The following is a 20,337-nucleotide window of genomic DNA, read 5'->3' as shown; positions in this document are numbered from 1 at the left end:
CGCTGGCCTACTAACTTGTCCTCTCTTTCTCCCTCTCTCTCTCCCTCTCTCTCTCTCTCTCTCTGTCTCCCTAGACACTTCTCCGAGATGGCCGACGAGAGAGCACTATCAGCACACTGTACATCTCACCCTCCAACATCGAATCAGGACAACAGATAATCTGCCGGGCCTCAAATAAGGCCGTTCCCAATGGCAAGGAGACCAGCGTCACCATCGACATCCAACGTGAGTACACACCCCGCCCAGCTTTCAGCTATTTGCATTTCTCCATGCAAGTCCAAACAGTGTTAGTCTCTTATTCTATTATGTATCAATGGAGCGATTATGCCAGCCAGGCTGACTGATGAAGTAGGCTGTTCTTTATCCCTCTCTGCCTCAATGACAACTCAAGGAAGTTAATGAAATTGATATACATGACATGATGGTTTGTACTTTTGCGCTATAAACTTTTTAATTTCTATTCAGCCGATTTGCGGTGTAGAATTTCTCCCCCCTTTTATAGTGCACTGATTCATTTATAAGGTCTGTTAGCTTTTCTAATTAAGTTGCCTATTATTTTAGATAGAGTGGGGCATGGGGATGGCTTTGGCTTTCTCCCTTGCAGTGAAATATCACTGGTCACATTTCTCTGCAACAAATGGGATTCGTTTTTTTTTTTTTTTTGTCTTTTGCGAGAGTGCTTCTCTACGGAATCTTGCGTTTGTCTCGGCTCGCTCTCCCCTCTTCGTCTCCATCAGTCTTCTCTACGAGACTGTGCACAATTCCCTCCTCAAACACACGCCGAGGGAACCTTTCAAGCAAAACGTTTTCATCCGGCGGAATGGCGGAGAATCTTTTTTTGATCGAGAACTATTCGACATAAGCGAGAGATTCTGAACAAAAAGGCTTTACATCACTCACAGTCCCCCCTTCAACACCATTAACTATGACTAATAAAGCAGAAAATGCTATTTAGGGATCTATGGCTGTTGACGGCTCCATTCTTTTTATTATGTGCTCCACAAGAGGCACTTTTCGGCACAATGGTAGAGCGAGAGCAAGAGCGAAAGCAGGAGGCGAGGGCGTTAAAATGATTAACGGCTGTTTGGTGTTTTGTTTTTCCCTAACCCGCAACCCCTTCCCAAGTTTTCCACGGCTAATCTTTCTGGTTTTTTTTATGCCAAGCTCCGTGGCAATGTCGTTCGGTTGCGGCATGGGGGTTTTCCAGAGAGATGGCAGTGTGTTGTCACAGTAATATAAAAGACGCCTCTGTGATGGCCCGTGATCCACTTCCTGCCGCGAATGCGCCATGTCTCACCGACGCCACGAGTGGGTTTGGCGCCGGTGACACAAGGTGATAACTGAGTGGGCGCGAGCAGCGTGATGAATGCTCTCAGACGACTTGGCAGTCCTACCTTCAGGCTGACGGAGGGAGAATAAAAATAAATAGAAGAAAAAAAAGAGAAAGGGAACGAAAGACACAGAGAGAGAGAGAGAAAGAGAGAAATGCTCCACACATCAAAATGGTCAAGCAAGCAGTAAGACTTTAGCATTCTGTCATACATGTTAAAGCCTCTTTTTCGTCCATCTCTCTCTCTCTCTCTCTCTCTCTCTCTCTCTCTCTCTCTTTCCCCCCTCCCTCCCTCGTTCCATCCCTCCCTCCCTGCTGCTCGGCGGGCCCAGGCCCTGAGGACACTGTTGAGCCAGCACTCACCGAGCTTCTTCAAACTCGCACAGACATCCGCCCTCTAATTAAGCCGCGCGAGAAATCAAACGGACTGTAATTGAACTTTGATTCATTCATGTCGGCGATGAATTTGCCAGGTCTCGTCGCTCCTTAATTTGATTATAGGATTCCTGCCTCAGCTTCCCGCTCACAGGAAGTGCTTAAAATATGCCGGGAGGGCGCATATTGTTGGAGGTTTTCAAAAGCTCCGGTTGAATAGATGTCTCTACGAGGATTGTTGTGCAAAGCAGCAGGTGAGAGCAAGGCTGAGTGAGGCCTAAGAAAAGAAGTATGACAGTCGAAGCACTACAACAAAACAGGCTTTCAATCCCCTCTAAATAGCCTTACTCTGCACAGATCCTTTGAAGAGAGAAGAGTGTGTGTGTGGTGTGTATATGTGTAGTGTGATATGTCTCTGTGTGTGTGTGTATGTGTGTGTGTGTGTGTGTGTGTGTGATGGGGACGGTTGCTAAGGCTTTAAAACAGAGTGTTGAAAAGTCTGTCGGGCCTAAAGGCTAGTCCCAAAGACTTTCACCCCATCTCGTGCGCAAGTGTACAAACAGCTGTTCCATAAATAAGTGATGGAGGGGACTAGCAAGGTGCAGCGACCCATGCAAGCACCTCTCGCGGCAGGACTTTGACGGCTCCGCGGGCTCCCATCCCCAGGCTCCTCTGGCCCACAGTCTCAAAACCATTCATATTGATGAGGGACAGCTGTCAGCTCGCACAGGAGAGACAACAGCTGGGGGAACGCAGTAGGTGTCTGACTCACAGCTGTAGAGGAGCAGGGCTAGTCTGGAGAAGGCCCTGGGCGTGTACGCACATACCGGGCGTGCTGCTCACGTTCGGCTTGTTCTGTTGGCTGCATACACACACACACACACACACACACACACACACACACACACACACACCAGTCCCTAACACATACTCATACATTCTTTCTTTCCAAGTCATTCACTCATAATACATACACACACACACACACACACACACACACATACACACACACACACACATATACACTCTCACTCACCAACACAAACTCATACATTCTCTCTTTCCAAGTCACTCACTCACTCTCACACACACACACACTCAGCGGCAGCCCTCTTTGAAGTGAACATAATTAAGCATTTAACAAGAAGAATTTGGGCCAGCTCAATCACAGGGAAGAGAAACACCCAAATTTGGTGACACAGAGAGAGAATGATTTGCGCTGAATTTCTCCCTGACTCTTTACAGATGACACTGTCTTTTTTCCCACTCACACACAGAAAGCCATGGGATGTATTACAACACTGCAGATGACGAACTGTTATGCTCTCTTACTGCTGCCGTAATTAAATTCAATTCAATTCAGTATGTGAACAGTGTTGAGAGTGCATTTAAAACACCACAAAAGCCCCAGCCCAGTCTGTAGCTGAATAAATCAGGAGTTAAATTGACTGAATGATCTTTGTAGGTATGACCGAGCATCACAAATCTTTTCTGTTACTGCGATATTCCTGACTAGACATAATTACACGAGCCATCGCTCTGTCTGCGTCTTTCAAACGTCTGTTGTGTTTATGGCACAAGTGTTCTTTTGCCCCTGACACCAAGGGCCATCCATAAATGGAGGACACAGGGGCAAATCAATGAAGGTCCCAGCTGAATAGCCGCCGTTAGCTTAGCTAAGTTTTCTGTCTTTATTTTTTATTTTTTGTGGTGTGCTCCTGAGGTTAGATGCGGATTCGATGAAGAGGAGATGGAGACAGAGGTAAAATGGAGAGGAGCCATGGGTCCTGTCCTAGTTTATGGCCGTTCCCTCTCTCTCTCTCTCCCTCTCTCTTTCTCTGCCTGCCTGTTTAGGAAGTCTCCCCGGAGTGTTCAATATTAGGCTGAGCTTTGATTTATTTATGCAGCTGAATGGGAGGCACTTACACAGGGACAGCGGGACGAGCAGTGGACTGATAGCGATCTGCTGTCACACACACACAGCAGAGTGATATCTACTACCAGGGGATGAGGAGGCAGATATGAGTTTGTGGGTGTATGTGTGTCTAAGAGCGTGTGTTGATGTGTCACAATATGTGTGTGTGTGTATGTGTGTGTGTGTGTCCGTGTGTGTGGGCCTTCGGGTGAATGTGCGTGGGTGGGTGTGCATGTCTATCTATAAGAGCTTTTGTAATTGTGTGTGTGTGTGTGTGTGTGTGTGTGTGTGTGTGTGTGTGTGTGTGTGTGTGTGTGTCACAAGGACGGAAGCCGCCAGGCACATCTGGTGTGTTTGTACTTGTCCTCTTGTGCCTGTCTGCATAAAACCTCTTTAAAAGATTGTCACTCCTCATTTAAAGTTGACTAATTGAGTGCTTGGTCTAATACGATAATGTCAGTGGCAACAAAAGTAATTAAAGACCTTTTGGATTGTGCTCCCAACTTGGGTAATTCCCATTCTGTGCACTTTTTAGCTGAGAGGCCATTTTCTCACAGATTAAGTGCCCACCCTAAAATTAGAGCAATTAATACATTAAACTGGACACCGCTTTTCAGTTTAAACCTGTCAGATTCAATGCATTTCACAGCACTATTTCCCCCCTGTCATTATTGTAATGCGTTTGCATTAGAATCACCTCAGCATTTTGCGCGAACATAAGTCCTTACAGTATTATCTGACTGAGGGGTTAAGCGAATTAGCATCTAAATATGCCACTTACAGTGTTTCCAAATTAGGTTGTGCATATGAAACAGGGAGGTGAGTCCAGGCCACACACCCCAGGTCGGCTCTAGACATGCAAATGCAAGTCGGCAGTAATTATTTTGTGTTATCGAATAATTCTGGTACTATGGTACTAGTATGGTACTAATTCTGGTACTAGTACGGTGCATCATGCCACTGTGTACCACAGACACAGACAGGGTTTTTTTTCCCTTAGTCTGACACTAATGAATAACCATTCCCATTCTTTGTGGTTGTTCCCTGTGGCCATTGCCAAGCAGTCCCTGGCTACTGTTTTTCTCTTGGTTAGAGGAGAAAAGTAAGCAATAACAGAAGCCAAGAAAACTAGACTATAGCTCTTGTCTTTCATCTGCAATAAAATTAGTACTGTAAATAACAATAATAAGACAAACATCATTTTGGTGTTATGTTTCTGTAACTGTTCTCAAACACAAAGTCACTTTGAAATAACTTAATCCTTATGAAACAACAAACAACTTGACAAGACAAATACTGATAAGTAGATGCCAGATAATTAATTGGAGATTAGAGTTCTGGGCAGTGGGAAGTAACAGTGGTTTGTTAAAACACCACACCAGAGACACAAGCACAGTGAAGATTTAAAAAGTGTGCTGTGTGCAAGGTTAAACATTGTAACTGTGTTTGAAGTCATGGTGTGAACCATTATCCTTCGTCTCTCATTTCGAAACTGGAAACCACTAGTAAAACAGAACCGCATGACCTACAGTAGTTGGCTATGGCTTGAGAGGCTTATTAAGATTCTGTGCTGAGGAAAGTATGGTGGCCTTTGAAGGTCAGAAAGGATTTCATTTTGATGTCTGGGTGACACTGAGAGACAGTGTAGTTTTAAAGAGGGTAGGGAATGTGTGGGTGAATATATTTGTCTGGATGACAGATCTGTCTGCAGAGGTTTGGATGTATTTTCACCTCAACAGAAATGTAGATCAATACAACAATATATTTTTACGATCCACTATGTAATAGTCACTAAAAAGATCAGGTACTATTAAATAAATATAAAGTAGAATTTTATCATTAGCCATTGTTCTTAACTGCAACCTCAGGTCTTAGGAAACCCGAGCCCTTCCTCCAAATCTGAGACTGTTAGATCTCTTTGTGTTCCTAATTTTGAACAGATGGTTCGGTGATTGTTTATGATGGCCCATCAAAATAAAGTTAGAATGCTTGCCTTGAGCGCCCAGTCTTGCCTGGTTGTGTAATGTATTCAGGCACAAGACCATGGATGATGATAGGACACTCTCCATAGCCCAAGCCAGTGAACTCAAGCAGTATCTGAATGTGTGCAATTCAAATCAGCTAGCAGAGCAAAGTGAAGGTGCCATTTGTTGAAACTAATTAATGCAAGCTATGCAGATGTGTACTGTAGATGAGGCAGGTGCTCTCTCTCTCTCTCTCTTCCTCTCTCTTCTCTCACTCCTCCTCAATGCACAAGCCTCTTTTTGCCAAGCGGTTAAGGCTCTCTTGCTTTGATGTAGTCTCATAATATATTGTGTGCGTGTGTATGCATGTGTGTGTGTGTGTATGTTTGTTACACTTTGTGAACAGCTACAGTCTCAGCTCAACAGAAACGAAGGTCACAAAAACACACACACACTTACACACACACACACACACACACTGAAACACACACACTCATATATTTTCAACATTCTTTCAGCAAAGCGGAATTTTTAATTAATGCCGCTCCTTACTCCACTCTGTATTGAATAATCAGCTCAAGCAAGAATCTGAATCTGTGTCACAGCCTGAATATTGCGATCACATATGCGAATAAGGAGCGATACATTATGAATATAACCCTCAGCCCAAGTGTTAAGCTCTTAAATCAAGATGGCACAGCAACCCAAATATTGAAGTCAGCCCATGTACTTTGCTGTCAAACGCTTTTGAGTTGTGACAAACAGATCTCATAAACGGGGGGGGCGGATGTGTGTGTGTGTGTGTGTGTATGGGGGCGTTCTCATTGTGAATGTATGAGCGCCATGCATGCCCAGGGGGCCTGTCTGCTAATCAAATGTGGGTCCTCCAGAACCTCCTCCGCCTCTGGAGGGTGCCGCGTGCCGCATGCCTGTGTCTGCTCCCAGCAGCTGTACAGTTGGGGTCGATCAGCAATGTGTGTGTGTGTATGCTCACACCCACGGGGATTAGCCATGGATGCCTCCCGGAACACACACACACACACACACTGTAATAAATGATAAATAAAAAAGTAAATAAGTAAGCAAATAAATAAAAAACTAAGTAAATAAGTAGATAAATAAATAAATAGGGATACAGACATCAAACCTGGAGGCATCGTCTCCCTGTGAACAGCTGGCAACAATGACCCAGAGAGATTGGAAATTGAGCTTTAAGAAAGAGGAAGAAAGCAATTATGTTGGCAATGCCGCAGCAACTTCGGAGAAACTTGGCCGATTGTTCAAAAACGCCATCTGGTTCTCTCTTTGAACTCCCGATCAAAAGCTGTCAGCGCACCACTGTCTTTTTCTTTCGCTATTTTATCCGTCCGCCACCACCTCTGCTCTCACACCTTGTCCTGTCGTTGCTGCTGTCACACCAAACTCTCTGTTTCAAGCTTTACCCATCCCCAACCCCACTGCGCCTTTTCCCTCTTTCTCTAGATAAATGTGAGGAATTAGCAGCCTTGCATATTGATAGTCTGTCACGAGGCCTCAAATGGAGCCTCCAGACTCATGCATGTATGCATCAAAGTGACAAACAGACTCCTTTATTAAGTGGCTGTCTATCACAGAGGCATAGGTCACCAACACAACTGCATGTCGTCTCTGAATCCAGTCACAGAGTCTCTCTCTCTCTCTCTCTCTCGTTCCCTCTCTCACTCTTGGGGATGAAGGCTGGGTACTGGACAGCCATCATCCCTCTCTTCTCTCACTCGGGCCTTCAGGGACCACCCATTCATTTTTAAGAGCCAAGAAGTCATCCATTTCATTACTCAAGACCAAAAAAAAAAGTGAAAGTGGTGGCACGGTGCCACAGCTTTTCCTGAGAGAGACCCCCGCTCGAGACGCTTCACTGGGAGAGGGTCACTGCTTAAAAGACTGGCAGAGACTTGAAAGTATCCCCAGGCCTCATCAGTTATACAAAAGCGACGTTAACGAGGGGCGCAGCCCGGAGAATCAGTGCGGCGGAAGTTTCCTCTTTTTCTTTTCGTACCGCATTCACTCAACGCTTAACATCAAGGTGCCCCACTGAGCACGAGGTGTGTGTGGTGTGTGTGGTGTGTGTGGTGTGTGTGCTCTGTAGCGCACAGGGGTTTTATTTCTTCCGCTACATGAACAACGCACACTGGCACAGGTTGCCACCGGTGCTGCCCACCTTTCTGCCCGCCCAATTAACCAGCGCTGCTACTACACACCTACCTGGCTGGTAGGTGCCTGGCGCAAGCCCCATGCTCCCTCTGTGTGTGGGTGTGAAAGTGTGTGTGTGTGTGTGTGTGTGTGTGTGTGTGTGTGTGTGTGTGTGTGTGTCTGAGGGTAGGGAGAGAGAGAGAGAGAGAGAGAGAGAGAGAGAGAGCTGGCACAGGTGTGGTTGTGAGTGGGGGACAGAGGGAGGGGTGGGGTGGTCGGGGGTAGTGAGGGGGTGTCTGGAGCCCCAGGGAGGGGCTCAGTGCCGGGGCAGACATGCTGAGAGGAGCAGATGAGAGGGAGGGATGGCACCTGGACCACCCTCCTTCTGGGGCCCAGTGGCAGCTGAGCTCACCCAGTCCAGCTGTGTGCCTGCAAGGCACATACTTTGAGCAAAGAGAAAGTGCATGCACACTTGCGTAAACACACTCACACACACACACACACACACACACACACACACACACACACACACACACACACACACACACACACACACACATATATAGGAACAAACAGACACTCAGATACACCTACCTCCATATTTTGCTCTCTTCCCCCCGATAGCACTGTCCTCAGGGGGATGTCTGCGCGCCACAGCAGGCTGTGCCCGCTCTGTCTGCCAGTGGCTGTGTCCAGTAGCCCTGCTGCCAGCCAGCCTACATGGGGCCAGTTGAGATTGCATTAGTGTAATTGGACACAAAGCACATGGACACAGGAGCTCTTCCAAACGTATGGAAAGCACCTGGAAAATGGAAAAACTGGCTGGCTCCTGATATCCCATCTCTCTCTCTCTATCTCTCACTCTCTCTCTCTCCCTTTCTCTCTCCCTCTTCTCCCTTTCTCTTCCCCTCTTTTCCTCTTGATATATCCACGGCCAACACAGACACACTTATACCCCCCTGCCAACCATGCACTTCCAATATTCATTCCTAGTACAAATACAAAGACACTTTTCAAGCCTGATAACTAAAGTAATTCTCACAGATGTCATGTCATGCCATGTTTGGGACTGACAGTCAGATTATGTTTACTTCTTACTAGCAATTACAGTATGATAGATATTGTCTTGTTTGTATTGTCAATGTATTGGTAACACTATATAATAATGGTACACTATGACGCATTACCTAGGCATTAACAAACAACTGACTTAATTTTCTATGTAGCATTGTTCCCTCATGCATACACATTTGTTCAGAAACAAAACTTTAATGTTTTCGGAATTCATGATGTGTTTATCATTGATGAATTAATTCATTCATCATGATTCATGCATTAGTTAAGCAATATTTCAATAGGAATTTTACTCTATCCTTTTTTCAAAGTTACTCACAGTGTCTAACTAATCTAAACCACTGAATACTTCTAAATAACTGGTTTGTAATCAACGTTGTACTTCATTTAGAAATGGAGAAGCATTTGGAAAGTATAAAAATATAATTATAAAACATTATGACTTTATTAATGAGGAGCAAAACAGTTTAACTTTGCTTCTGAATGACTTCAAGGCAGTGCTGCGACCGTCGACTTCAAGGCACCTAACCCTAACCTTAACCTTAACCTTAACCCTAACCCTAACCCAGTGCTTTCCATGCAGCGCTGCCTGGAAGACGACGTTGGGGACTTAAAACACCAAACACTGTAAAATATTTGGAGCTGGAGCTATACAGCGGTAATGAAGAGATCCATTTGTACATTGGTATCCACCATTAAATTCACGTTTTTGCAGTGAGTCATTCACTGAGGAAAGGTGCACACATGTAGACAGTTATGCAGTGCAGGGTGGATAATGACAACGTTGAACATGACAGCAACAAGTGGTGCAAAGCACCCATTGTGATTTTCACTTGTTTAAGTGGCACAATGTGTGTGCCTTTGTGTGTAGAAAACAAACAGCATTACAGAAACCGAAAGGGATATTTAGCAGTAATGACACACATCCTGTTTCACACATAAACTGTTTACTCACTTTGCATGTCTGTGATTCGAAGCTTTGTTTGAAATTGTGGTCATTTGAGTGGTTGTTTTTTCTTGTCTGTGTAAATGAATGTTCTCAAAGCAAAAATGCTGTGGCAATTAATCTCCATTTTCAAACAAGCTATTAATGGAATGTTTTTTTTAAGTCTTTTGTTGTTTTTCTGATATTTTTTCCTGCCTCCCTTTAATGTCAACTGTAGACAGCAAAATTAATTAGTTATCCTGTTATTTAAAACACCTGTAATTTTTTTTTCTTTGATCACAAAGCCCGTCTCCCATGCCTCATAAGTTGCAGCCCGTGAACGGCAAATGAGTTTTCAAATGATTAAGAGTGTGGGCAGGCTCTTGACTGTATTCTCTCTCTCTCTCTCTCTCTCTCTCTCTCTCTCTCTCTCTCTCTCTCTATTCTGTGCACAGATTTGCCGTTGGTCAACCTGTCGGTGGAGCCACAGCCAGTGTTAGAGGGCAACCTTGTCAGATTCCACTGCTCCGCCAAGGCCAATCCCCCAGTAACTCACTACAGGTGAGCAACTGTGTCCTGTCTGTCTGTGTTATTCTCTCCATGCTGTGAACACTTTTTACAGTGTTCTCTGTAGGGTTTACAGCATCCTGGGACTTTTAATAATGGAGTGGTGTACACTGAGGTGTAAACCGCAGAAAATTTTGGGTTTGATATATCATGTAGATGCTGTAGACATGTTTCTCATTGTGTAATTTACATGTGTCAGTTTAGCCATACATATTCCCCTAGAAACAGCTTGAGACAAAAATTACATGAAGCATTGTGTAACCATCCGCCGTAATTGACGTCCCAAGCTCTGAACAGTGGTCTCATCATAGGTCAGGTAAACGTACTGTGTCAGAAACATGTAAACCTAAAACCTACTTTTACTTCTATTTAAGCTCACTGTTTCTAGGAGAAAACTCAGGAGGTAATAAAGAGATATCTTACATATCTGCTTTTACTGGGATAGTACAGTAGCTCTGTAAATGATAAAAAAAAAACAATCCAGATGTTGCAGGTGCTGTGCTGTGGTTTGTGTGTATTTGCTCTGCAATCTACCTTCTTTATATACCTGATAGACTACCCCCACATTTGTCATGGACTGAATGACATTGTCATAAAGATGAATCCTATAGAAACTGTATTGCAATCCGTCATTTATCAGTGTGCACTACACTTCACCATGGCAGTTTACAGAGCTTCTGTTACACTAGCTAAACTCAACTCATGCCTTGAAATGTCATAGGGGATTCAGGGCTACTCATTTATTATTAGTTGACACATTTTTTCACCTTTTTGGTTATGAGGAGTCAAGTCAAGTCAACTTTATATAGCGCATTTCATACACAGAGGTCATTCAATGTGCTTTACATTAACAAAATCAAACAGGAATAGTTGATAAAAGCATAGAAGGGCAATAGTCCAAGAATAGTTTAAAAAGTAACAAATGTAAAAAATAAGTGATCAGTTAGCAAAAAGCATCTGAGAAAAGTTTGGTCTTAAGTCTAGATTTGAAACTGGCTACAGTTGGGGCAACTTTGATCTCATCTGAAAGTTGGTTCCAGAGCTGAATTGCATAGCAACTAAACGCTGCTTCACCATGTTTAGTTCTAACAGTAGGTTTTACTAACACATATTTCTCCTGAGACCTGAGAGGCCTTGAAGGTGTGTACTGCTGAAGCATGTCTGCTAGGTAATTTGGTCCCATAGTGATTTATAAACACAGTTGAAGTCTCGGGCTAACACAGCCTGCCTGTTTGCAGGGGATCTGCTGATGGTATTGGGCTGTTAAAAAGCTGCCTGGTTATTGGCATTGGTCTCTGCATACTTGCAGGGAGTGACATGGTGTGGAGATGGTGATGGGTATTCAGGGGAGTTGGGGTGGGGTGTTGCTTCCACATGTTCACAGTCTCCATTTGACTGCTTAGGTAGTTCACTTTCCACAGTAATTCCAGCAGTGTCCATGTTGTTATCAACATGCGTCAGCCAAATGTAATGTAATGTAATCAGACACTGGTGTGTCAGCATAACTCTTCTTTTCTGATGGCATCTCCACAGCCTTGGTAGGTGATATAGATTTCTGCAGCATTTCAACATAATCTCCTCATGCTCATTTGTTCCAGTGGAGGAGCTCAACATAAAAGTCTTCAAGATGATTTCTATACATATTGTACAGTCTATTGCCAGCAGAAACCAGATTTCTGTATAGGAAACATCGCACACAGCCACAATGGGCCCTCAGCCAGTGGGGGCGGTGTCTCTATCTGATGCTGCCGTCAAACTTGCAGAGAAAATGTTTCCTTTTCACAGCAAATAGGCGAGAATGTGGAAGAAATATAAATAAAAAAGTTATTTATTTCCCACCAAGCCTAGCGTTCGGCCTTGGCAAAGGGTAATACCGGGGTGATTTGTCAAGACATCCTTTTCTTTGTGGGTTTTTAAAAGCGAGTGAGGAATAAGTGGAGCAAAATCAATAGAAAAGGGAATTGCTCGACAATGAATCCAGAGGATGTATTGGGAAAGCGAATGGATGTACAACCTACTCACCGGTAGCAGGAGAAAGATACAGCAGGTCTATCCTCAGCAAAGGGACCTTGCCCTTTTAAAATAACATATCAGAGCGAACTGGGGGAGGCTACTGATTTGCCCTTGACACGGAGTCCTGATGAAACCTGACGTCTTGACACACGCATGCTGGGGCAGCAAGAGGACCATTCACCAGTGGGGGAGATGACATCCCAACAGAGCTGCGAAGCAAAGGTGGGAAGACTCAGGAAGGAGAGTGAAGAGAGAGAGAGAGAGAGAGAAGACAAAAGCAAGTACCCTTTTAGGGCCCATTTAAAATAGTGAGTCACATCGCAGCAGATCTTAATATCCTGAATCACCATTCCTTTTTTTAGTCTATCACATTTTTATAGTGCAAATATTGACTATGAAGATGATGCAGGACACCCCACACCTAACAATCTATCCAACCTGCTGCTGTACACCATAACACACACACAATGTCGGCTGCAACTCATGGGGGGAAACGGTATTAAAAATGGAAGGATGAAAACAACCATATGTCATCCCAGCTGTAACAGTTCCATTCACAGCTCCATGGCTCTTCCACAGCACCCCCAGGGAGCAGGGCCGTTTATCCCCTCTTTTGTCCACTGCGTCTGGGGAAGAAGGGAAGGGCTATCACAAGAACCTCACTCTATTGCTGATCTGGAGGACATGATGATGTGACATTAGTAATGTTACCCTAGCAAAATGAGTTGTGAAGCATGTGTACGCAATACCCAAATAGCATTGCCTCATGGTAACTTACACCATATGCTTTCATAGTAGTATTAGAAGACGAGACAAAAACCAAGCATCTTGTCTAATAATCACCCTGGAAACATGAAAGAAAGCATCCTTTAGTGTTTCCCACATTTACATAATAATGCTAAAGTAAAGGTAGAAGTGAAGTTATTATAGTACTTCCTAGAAAATCATTAGTCCTCATGCATCATTCCAATTAATACTAAAGAGTAATTAAAATGATGCGGATGGCCTTTAATGATGCTCCCTCAGGCTGCTTTGCAGTCGGCCTTTATAGGTATAAGTGATAAGGTAATGTTTTCCGTTAGGATAAAATGCCATGTAAAGGATGGTGTCAACATTTCAACCCGTCACTGTGGTAGAGCCAGATTAAATATGAGTGTAATATGTCACCGTTGACACTGTGTTGAATGTATATTTGAATTGAAATACTAATCATTCTTCATGACATCTCCATCAACTTCAGTCACTGGCAAAAGGCCGATAACAAAGAATAATAACATACAAAAGGGGGGTGATGCAGAGCTTTTTCATTATTATTTTTATCCCCATGGTACCTTTCCCTCGTAATATTGACAGCGGAATATGTCCACAAGTCAAGACAGTCGGTGCAATCTTACTGAATCATTAATGTATTCCTGTCAACAACTGAAACTTTACCTCCTCTGTCACTCATAGAATTCATTGTGGCTTGTCTCTTTTCTTCACTATCAAACCTGACATGACAGCATGCCACAGCCTGGGATGAATGCTGTCATCATCTCTATACACAGCCCTTGTAAAACCCACATGCTGTATACATTTGCACTTATGTTTTGAAACGTCCAGTTGAACCTTTTGAACAGAGAACACTCTCCATTATCCAAGGCTAGTGCTCACTCTCCATTATCTAAGGCTAGTGCACAGTGCCCATGGATTTCAATGAAGAGACTGGGGAGCCTGACTGAAACGCAACGTATCCAACAGAGGCTTTTAACAAGGCACTAGCCCCGTCTCACGTTTCGCCTCCTGAACAAACATTTCCCTCCAATCCCCAGCAGACTCCAAATTATTATGTTGCCGTTGCCGCTACCGCCATCGTTGTCAGTATTGCCATTAGGCCTAGTCGTTCTGCTTCTGTACGCAAGTTTCCTCCACTGCGGCGACATCTCTGTGGTGGCGAATGAAGAGGCTCTTTTTTTTACCTCGCTCTCCATCTGTAACAGGCACCATGCTTTGTTTGCCGTGCGGTTGATGTGTGCACACTTAGGCACCAGCCCCTGCCACCACTGCTACTCCACTCCCCACGTTTGTTTGCCTCCACCGCCACCGCGTCTCCCTGGCGGCCCTCTCCACGCCACCCAAGGCCACGCGCCGTGATTCATCTGTTGACAGGCGCCACGGCAACAAACAAAACAGCGTGGACACAGTCAATATCTCTAGCAGAAATTTAAATCTTCTGCATGCTGGCCAAACACTAGAGTGATTTGGCTGTTGTGCACCACAAGGACTTCCATGCTGTGATGTTGTAAGGGAGAAAATACAACAGACTCGCAGTGCCCCACTGTGTTTCTATTGCCAGACATGTAATCAGACTTTAAATTGAGAGGTACAGTCTGACAAGCTCATCCTCCTCACACACATCTTCTAGCCCTTAGGAGAATATTAAAATGTCATTCAAAACCTTGAAGAAAGACAGTGGAGACAAGAGCGAAAAAAAAACAAAAAACTCAGTCAGCTCTATCAAAGGCGTCAGTTTATGTTATTGCATTCCCTCTTTAATATTGTGTGTGCCACCTCAGAAGATAAACTACTCAGTTATTTGAGATGAGACTTTGACAGAAGAGACAGCACGTATTTACCATCAGTTTATTTACCGCATGCTGTCAGCATGGACTCCTGGTTGGATGAACTCTGTAACCCATTAGTGGAGCCATCTGAAAGGTCAGTAGGTCCCACACTGTTTGAATCCAGCAAATGATAATACATTTTTAAAGATGAGACATGTTTTGTTAATAGCACACACATATAAACACACACACACACACACACGTCACACACACACACACACACCCATACTCTCTTTCACATACACTCGGTCTTGACAGTCTGACATACACACACATACACAAACTCACACACAAGGGGTATCTCTCTATACTTTCCATCTATATTTATATTCCTGAGTAGCGTTTGCCCAGGCCGTTAGCTGTGGATATGAGTTAACAGGCTGTGTTTGCTCCCGCTGATCTTGGATGGAGACCAGCTCATAATTCACACAGGCGTTTTAGCCTCAAATGCTGGAGGAGAAGATATCGGCACTGAAATAACGTCTCGGCATTCAGACACCCCTGCCCTCAAACCATGATAACTTCATTTTCAAGAGGACAGTGGCTTGCCAAGACTGTTAGACAGAGAAAGCAATGCTACACAGAAGGCAGCCTTAGGTTTGACGATATACATCCAGCTACTCCCATGTGTATCCTCACATTCTCACATACAGTTTTTCCTCATCAAAGTCCCTTCCCTTCAAAAGTGTTCTTAGAGAGATGGTTTTTGAATGTCAAGGAAAAATTCAGCGTAAACAACTGCTACAACCTCATAAATGTCACATTAAATGCTTGGAAGAAATTAATGAAAAGAAATTACCATTAATTGGAGCTATTTTTAATAATTTGATATGCTGGGTTGTAAATTAAAATACTTTCATGCGTCATGCTTCTGTGAGGTTTTAGCATCCCTGGGTTCTGGTTTGGTGTACTTACCTAATTTCGCAAAGTCTTTGATGTTCAGATAAAGATGAATGTCTTCTGAGTTTCGTTGCATCAGTGAAGTCTTTCGTCTGCTCTCCACCATCAGCTCTCCAGAGCAGGTGAGAAAGCCTTTAATTGGCTATTAGCATTCCCCCATAATACAAATTAGTGTGTATGGGTGGGGGAGCCAAGAGTACCCATCTGCTTTAAATTAAATATTTTTAGAAACACAGGTGTCCCTCTGTGCAAGCAGTCTAACATTGACAGTCTCTCTCTATATGAAAGCATGGGACATGTTAGCCAGATCTTAGCAAAGGCTATCCAAGCCAATTACAGCAATGCTCCTTTTTAGTAGAATGAAGGGACATATCTTCTCCTATTTAGTTGACTCTGTTTCAGGGGTGTCAGTTGTTTCTGACACTAATGAATTGTTCTTGGGTTGTCCTTTGGCGTAAGGGACCGGTTTCATTCCTCTTCAAAGACGTACCTGGATTTTTTTTTTAGCTCGCAGTCAGTTTGCCAAGCGCTCGCTCTGCCTTAGTGGAGAATAGCAGCTGCTGAGCATTTCAATTTGTCTGAAAAGTCTCAAGTAACAGGCCCGGACAAACTCCCCCTCCCTTCCTCCCAGTTCCCCCACATTCTGGTTTTACAAATGGCTTCTGTCTCTTCTGTCGACGGGGAGCCATCCGCAGCAATGAGCGGCGAACACAAGCGGTGACAACCCCCGAGAAGCATCGCCTCCCCGCGTTTTCGCGGCACAGTCTACCTGTCACCGGATTGCCTCTGTCTGCAACACAAACAAAAACGTTACTTGCCGTGGCCTGCATCAATTTATTACCGTCAGCCTCCTTTATGGTGCGTACAGTGAATGTAATTTCGATGTGTTGAGTGGGGGGCCTAGCCTATTTGTCATAGTGAGATTTTTTTTTCTTGGTGGTCCTCCTCGGCCCACATTAACGGGAGATTGAGCTGCCTGCTCCTCATCCAGCCAAGAAACATGCTGAAGCAAGCACAGATCCCTCACTTCGCTGGGGCCCCTCGTAAGCGTGCTCATCTCCTGGTGGCCATGTGTGAGCCACTGATATGTCAGCCATTCACTCTCATTTCCAAGTCCAGGGCCATCGTGTTATCCTTTGCTTGTTGATGCCTGGAAAGATAGGAATGGATGTGGGAATGGGGAAAAAAGAAATAGCTGTGCTTGGCATTGCCTTAGTAATCAGAGGCCTGCCTCTTGAGTGAAGTGTTTGTTTTCTGACTCCCCTTGCGCAGGTTTGAAATTCGAACAGCTGCACGAGCCGCAAAACACCTGCAGTTCTTATTCCACAGGCACTTATGCAGATCCCGCTTTCTGATCAGTCGTCGAGATGCTTCCGGCTCTAATTAAATAAATTTGTCCAACTAGTTGTACTTTCTGCCAAGAGCTCTCACCGATATAATCTCTGAACCACGCCAGATCTCTACCTCTCCAGGAGTGCACAGCTTCAGCCAAATGGCTTGGCCCTGACAATCAATATCTTTTTTTCTCTGCTGTTCAAAGGTGGGCCAAAGGAGGCAGTATAATCAAAGAGGTATCGGGTGACACCTACGAAGTCGTCGTAGATCACTCATTCTTCACCGAACCCGTCTCCTGTGAAGTGACCAACCCCCTGGGCAGTACAAACATCAGTCGTAATGTGGACGTCTACTGTGAGTGCCCATCGACTGCCTTCAAGCAGAATATGTTTAATTGTGTTGTTAGACCGACTGCTAAAACAGATGTTAGCTCCTACTGTGCCAACACAGTATGTTCAGTCTTCCAGATGTCTTTTTTACGCATGTTGATATTGTGGGATATTACGATATGTTTAAATATGTGTTGTAATTATTTTCTAACCCTCTTTGGACAGTTGGGCCTCGCATGGCCACTGAACCACAGTCACTGCAGGTGGACCTGGGGTCTGATGCTGAGTTCAACTGTGCCTGGACAGGCAATCCCTCCCTTACTATCGTCTGGATGAAACGAGGATCTGGAGTGGTAAGTTTATCCTGAACAGTAAAATTCAGCTTGCACTGACAGTTGTGTTTGTTGCTTTTCTATTACAAAGATTCAGTGTTCAATTCACTTGAATCAACTGTTGAAGAAATATCCTTTAATTTGGAGATTGCTTAAATTACCAAATTACCCTCTTGCTGTGGAAAGGATTCAAATTGCATTTAATGCTCTAAGCTGCCAAAAACGTCAAAGTAGCCTAGCATTGCTTTCAAAAGCTAAAAATACATAACCTGCTGGATATGTGGAAAAGTATTACAGAATAAATGTCTTTCAAATGTTTCCTCAAGTTTAAAGTTATATATTGACATTATGCATTGGGAAGTGCTGTATGAAATGTGGAATTAGGTATGAATAAATGAAATGGAAAAGGAAAAAATGATATTCAGATAATGGATGTAATGGCCATATGTTCACTTAAGCTAATCTGTTTGCCAAATGAACATAGCACAGCACACTCCTGGCATCCAGAACGTCCTGATTCCGCCGCTAAACCCAGCGAACACACACAGGGTCGTTTTTTGAAAGACTCTAAAGGCTCCATTAAAGGAACGATTTATAGCCTTTCCGTTTTGTTTGTGTCTCTCTACCATCACGGTGGACATACAAAACCTGAATCCGCTGCCCCGCCACTGTGAAGGTGAAAGCAGCCAACTCATTCTTCTCTCTCTCTCTCTCTCTCTCTCCCTCCCTCCTGCTCTGACTGTCATCCACTTTGAAGTCCCTTGCCCCCTGTGACCAAATTGGATTTTAATAATTAAAAAGTGCCCCTTTGAGGGTCTAACTGGAGTATGGATGGCCTGTGCTCTTTTTTTGTAGAGCAAAAGGTTTTGAGAGGGTGCTGGACTAATAATTTTTTCCTTTTCTTTTTATTCCTTTTTTTTGGGGGGGGGATGATTTTTGACCTCCTCTCTCTCACAGGTCCTGAGCAACGAGAACATCCTGACTCTGAAGGCGGTGAGGCAGGAGGATGCTGGGAAATATGTGTGTCGTGCCGTGGTCCCTAGGGTTGGCGCAGGCGAGAAAGAGGTCTCGCTCACGGTCAATGGTAAGCACAACAACGCGACACATTCAGGGGTCAGGGAAGGCAAGGGATTGGAAGGGAGGGGAGGGAAGGAAGGCTGGCTAGAGTGTTACTGTGGTGCTATGAACATGTAGCACAGTCGAAGATAGAAATTCACCTTCTCCACCCCCCCCCCCCTCACACACACACGCACACACACACATACACCTTCCCCCCCTCCACCAATAAGCCCACAGGTCTCCTCTCACCCCTCACTCTCTCCCCCGGCTGCCCCTCCATAAATCAGATGTAATCACTGACGGCAGGTGGAGCGTTGGCTCCCAGGCGAATGAGATGACTTCATAATGGTGGATGACTTCATAATGGTGGCTGCCAGAGACTCGTGGACCACTCACCTCTATAGGACCAGCTGACCCCAGTGACCCGCAGGTTGCGGGGGGGATAATAACAACATAACACAGACATAGTCAAACACCCCTTTATTTATTTATCCCGGGTGCTGCAGACAAATTCTACACTGTCTGGGAGTTGTTTAATCCCGGCTTTATTAGATATATACAATGGCCAGAAGGCAAGCTCATTACGCTTGCCTTCCCAGCAGTGGGCTAGCAGTTTTTGAAGCAGGCTGGGAAGAATATGCTTTAATGTTGATTAAATTCCCTGCGAATGGCAGGAGCCTGGTTTTCTTGGGCAGGGACTGACTAATGAATGCCAGTGAGGAGAAGGAGACCCGAAGCCTCTCAGACAAATGGCTCCATTACAGCCGCTTGATATTCAAGGCAGTGAACATTAGCAACACAGCAGCCTTCACTCATGAAATTTACATGTTTTTTTGTTTTTTTTTAAAGACAAGAACGCTACCTTTCTCCCTTTCTCTCTCAGTCTCTCTTGCTGTCTGTTCTTCTGTGTCTGATGGATACTGGAAGGCATGATCTGGAACAGGGAGGAGACTGCAGGTTTTTGTCAAATCTGGCTACACTGACTGGAAAGATATCCTGAACCCCTGCTAAGTGCTGTGAAATAGCCCAGCTCCCCTCTTCTTCAGCAACAATGCAGAGCACGCTACACAGATTGGAAGTGTATGAAAGCAAAGCCCCATTTCTCTTTTTTCATCTTCAAACAACCCTTGTGATTCTCTATTTGACAGGGTCTCAAGTAGTCTTAGTCAGCACAACTGTACCGTCTAACCCCGTGTTTGTGTGTGTGTGTGTGTGTGTGTGTGAGTGTGTGTGTGTGTGTGTGTGTGTGTGTGTGTGTGTGTGCGTCTGTGTATGTGTGTGTGTCTGCATGTGTGTGTGTGTGTGTGTGTGTTGGTGAGTGCTGGGGACATTGCTTGTGGTGTACAGACGGAGCTCTGAATGCTGAGAGCAAACACACCGTGAACAATAATGAAAACAGCGGCAGCACTTTATCACCGCCAGTCTCCTGTGAAACATCTATTTTGAT

The 20,337-nt window shown here is 44.5% G+C and overlaps 1 protein-coding gene across 4 annotated transcripts in view; it reads left to right on the top strand.

Annotated features, from left to right (window-relative positions):
• kirrel3b (kirre like nephrin family adhesion molecule 3b) overlaps positions 1 to 20,337 on the top strand; it is a 178,987-nt gene that overhangs the window by 145,086 nt on the left and 13,564 nt on the right. For all 4 annotated transcript variants that reach the window (XM_048263862.1, XM_048263860.1, XM_048263861.1 and 1 more), the window contains exons 5-9: positions 75 to 225; positions 10,208 to 10,313; positions 17,376 to 17,524; positions 17,725 to 17,852; positions 18,789 to 18,915. In XM_048263862.1, the coding sequence (XP_048119819.1) occupies positions 75 to 225; positions 10,208 to 10,313; positions 17,376 to 17,524; positions 17,725 to 17,852; positions 18,789 to 18,915 (661 nt within the window). The remainder of the gene's footprint in view (positions 1 to 74; positions 226 to 10,207; positions 10,314 to 17,375; positions 17,525 to 17,724; positions 17,853 to 18,788; positions 18,916 to 20,337) is intronic.

The sequence above is a fragment of the Alosa alosa genome, chromosome 15, assembly GCF_017589495.1.
Source record: "Alosa alosa isolate M-15738 ecotype Scorff River chromosome 15, AALO_Geno_1.1, whole genome shotgun sequence".
Lineage (NCBI taxonomy): Eukaryota > Metazoa > Chordata > Actinopteri > Clupeiformes > Clupeidae > Alosa > Alosa alosa.
Note: the sequence above shows the minus strand (reverse complement) of the source record. Positions and strands in the feature narration are given on the sequence as shown.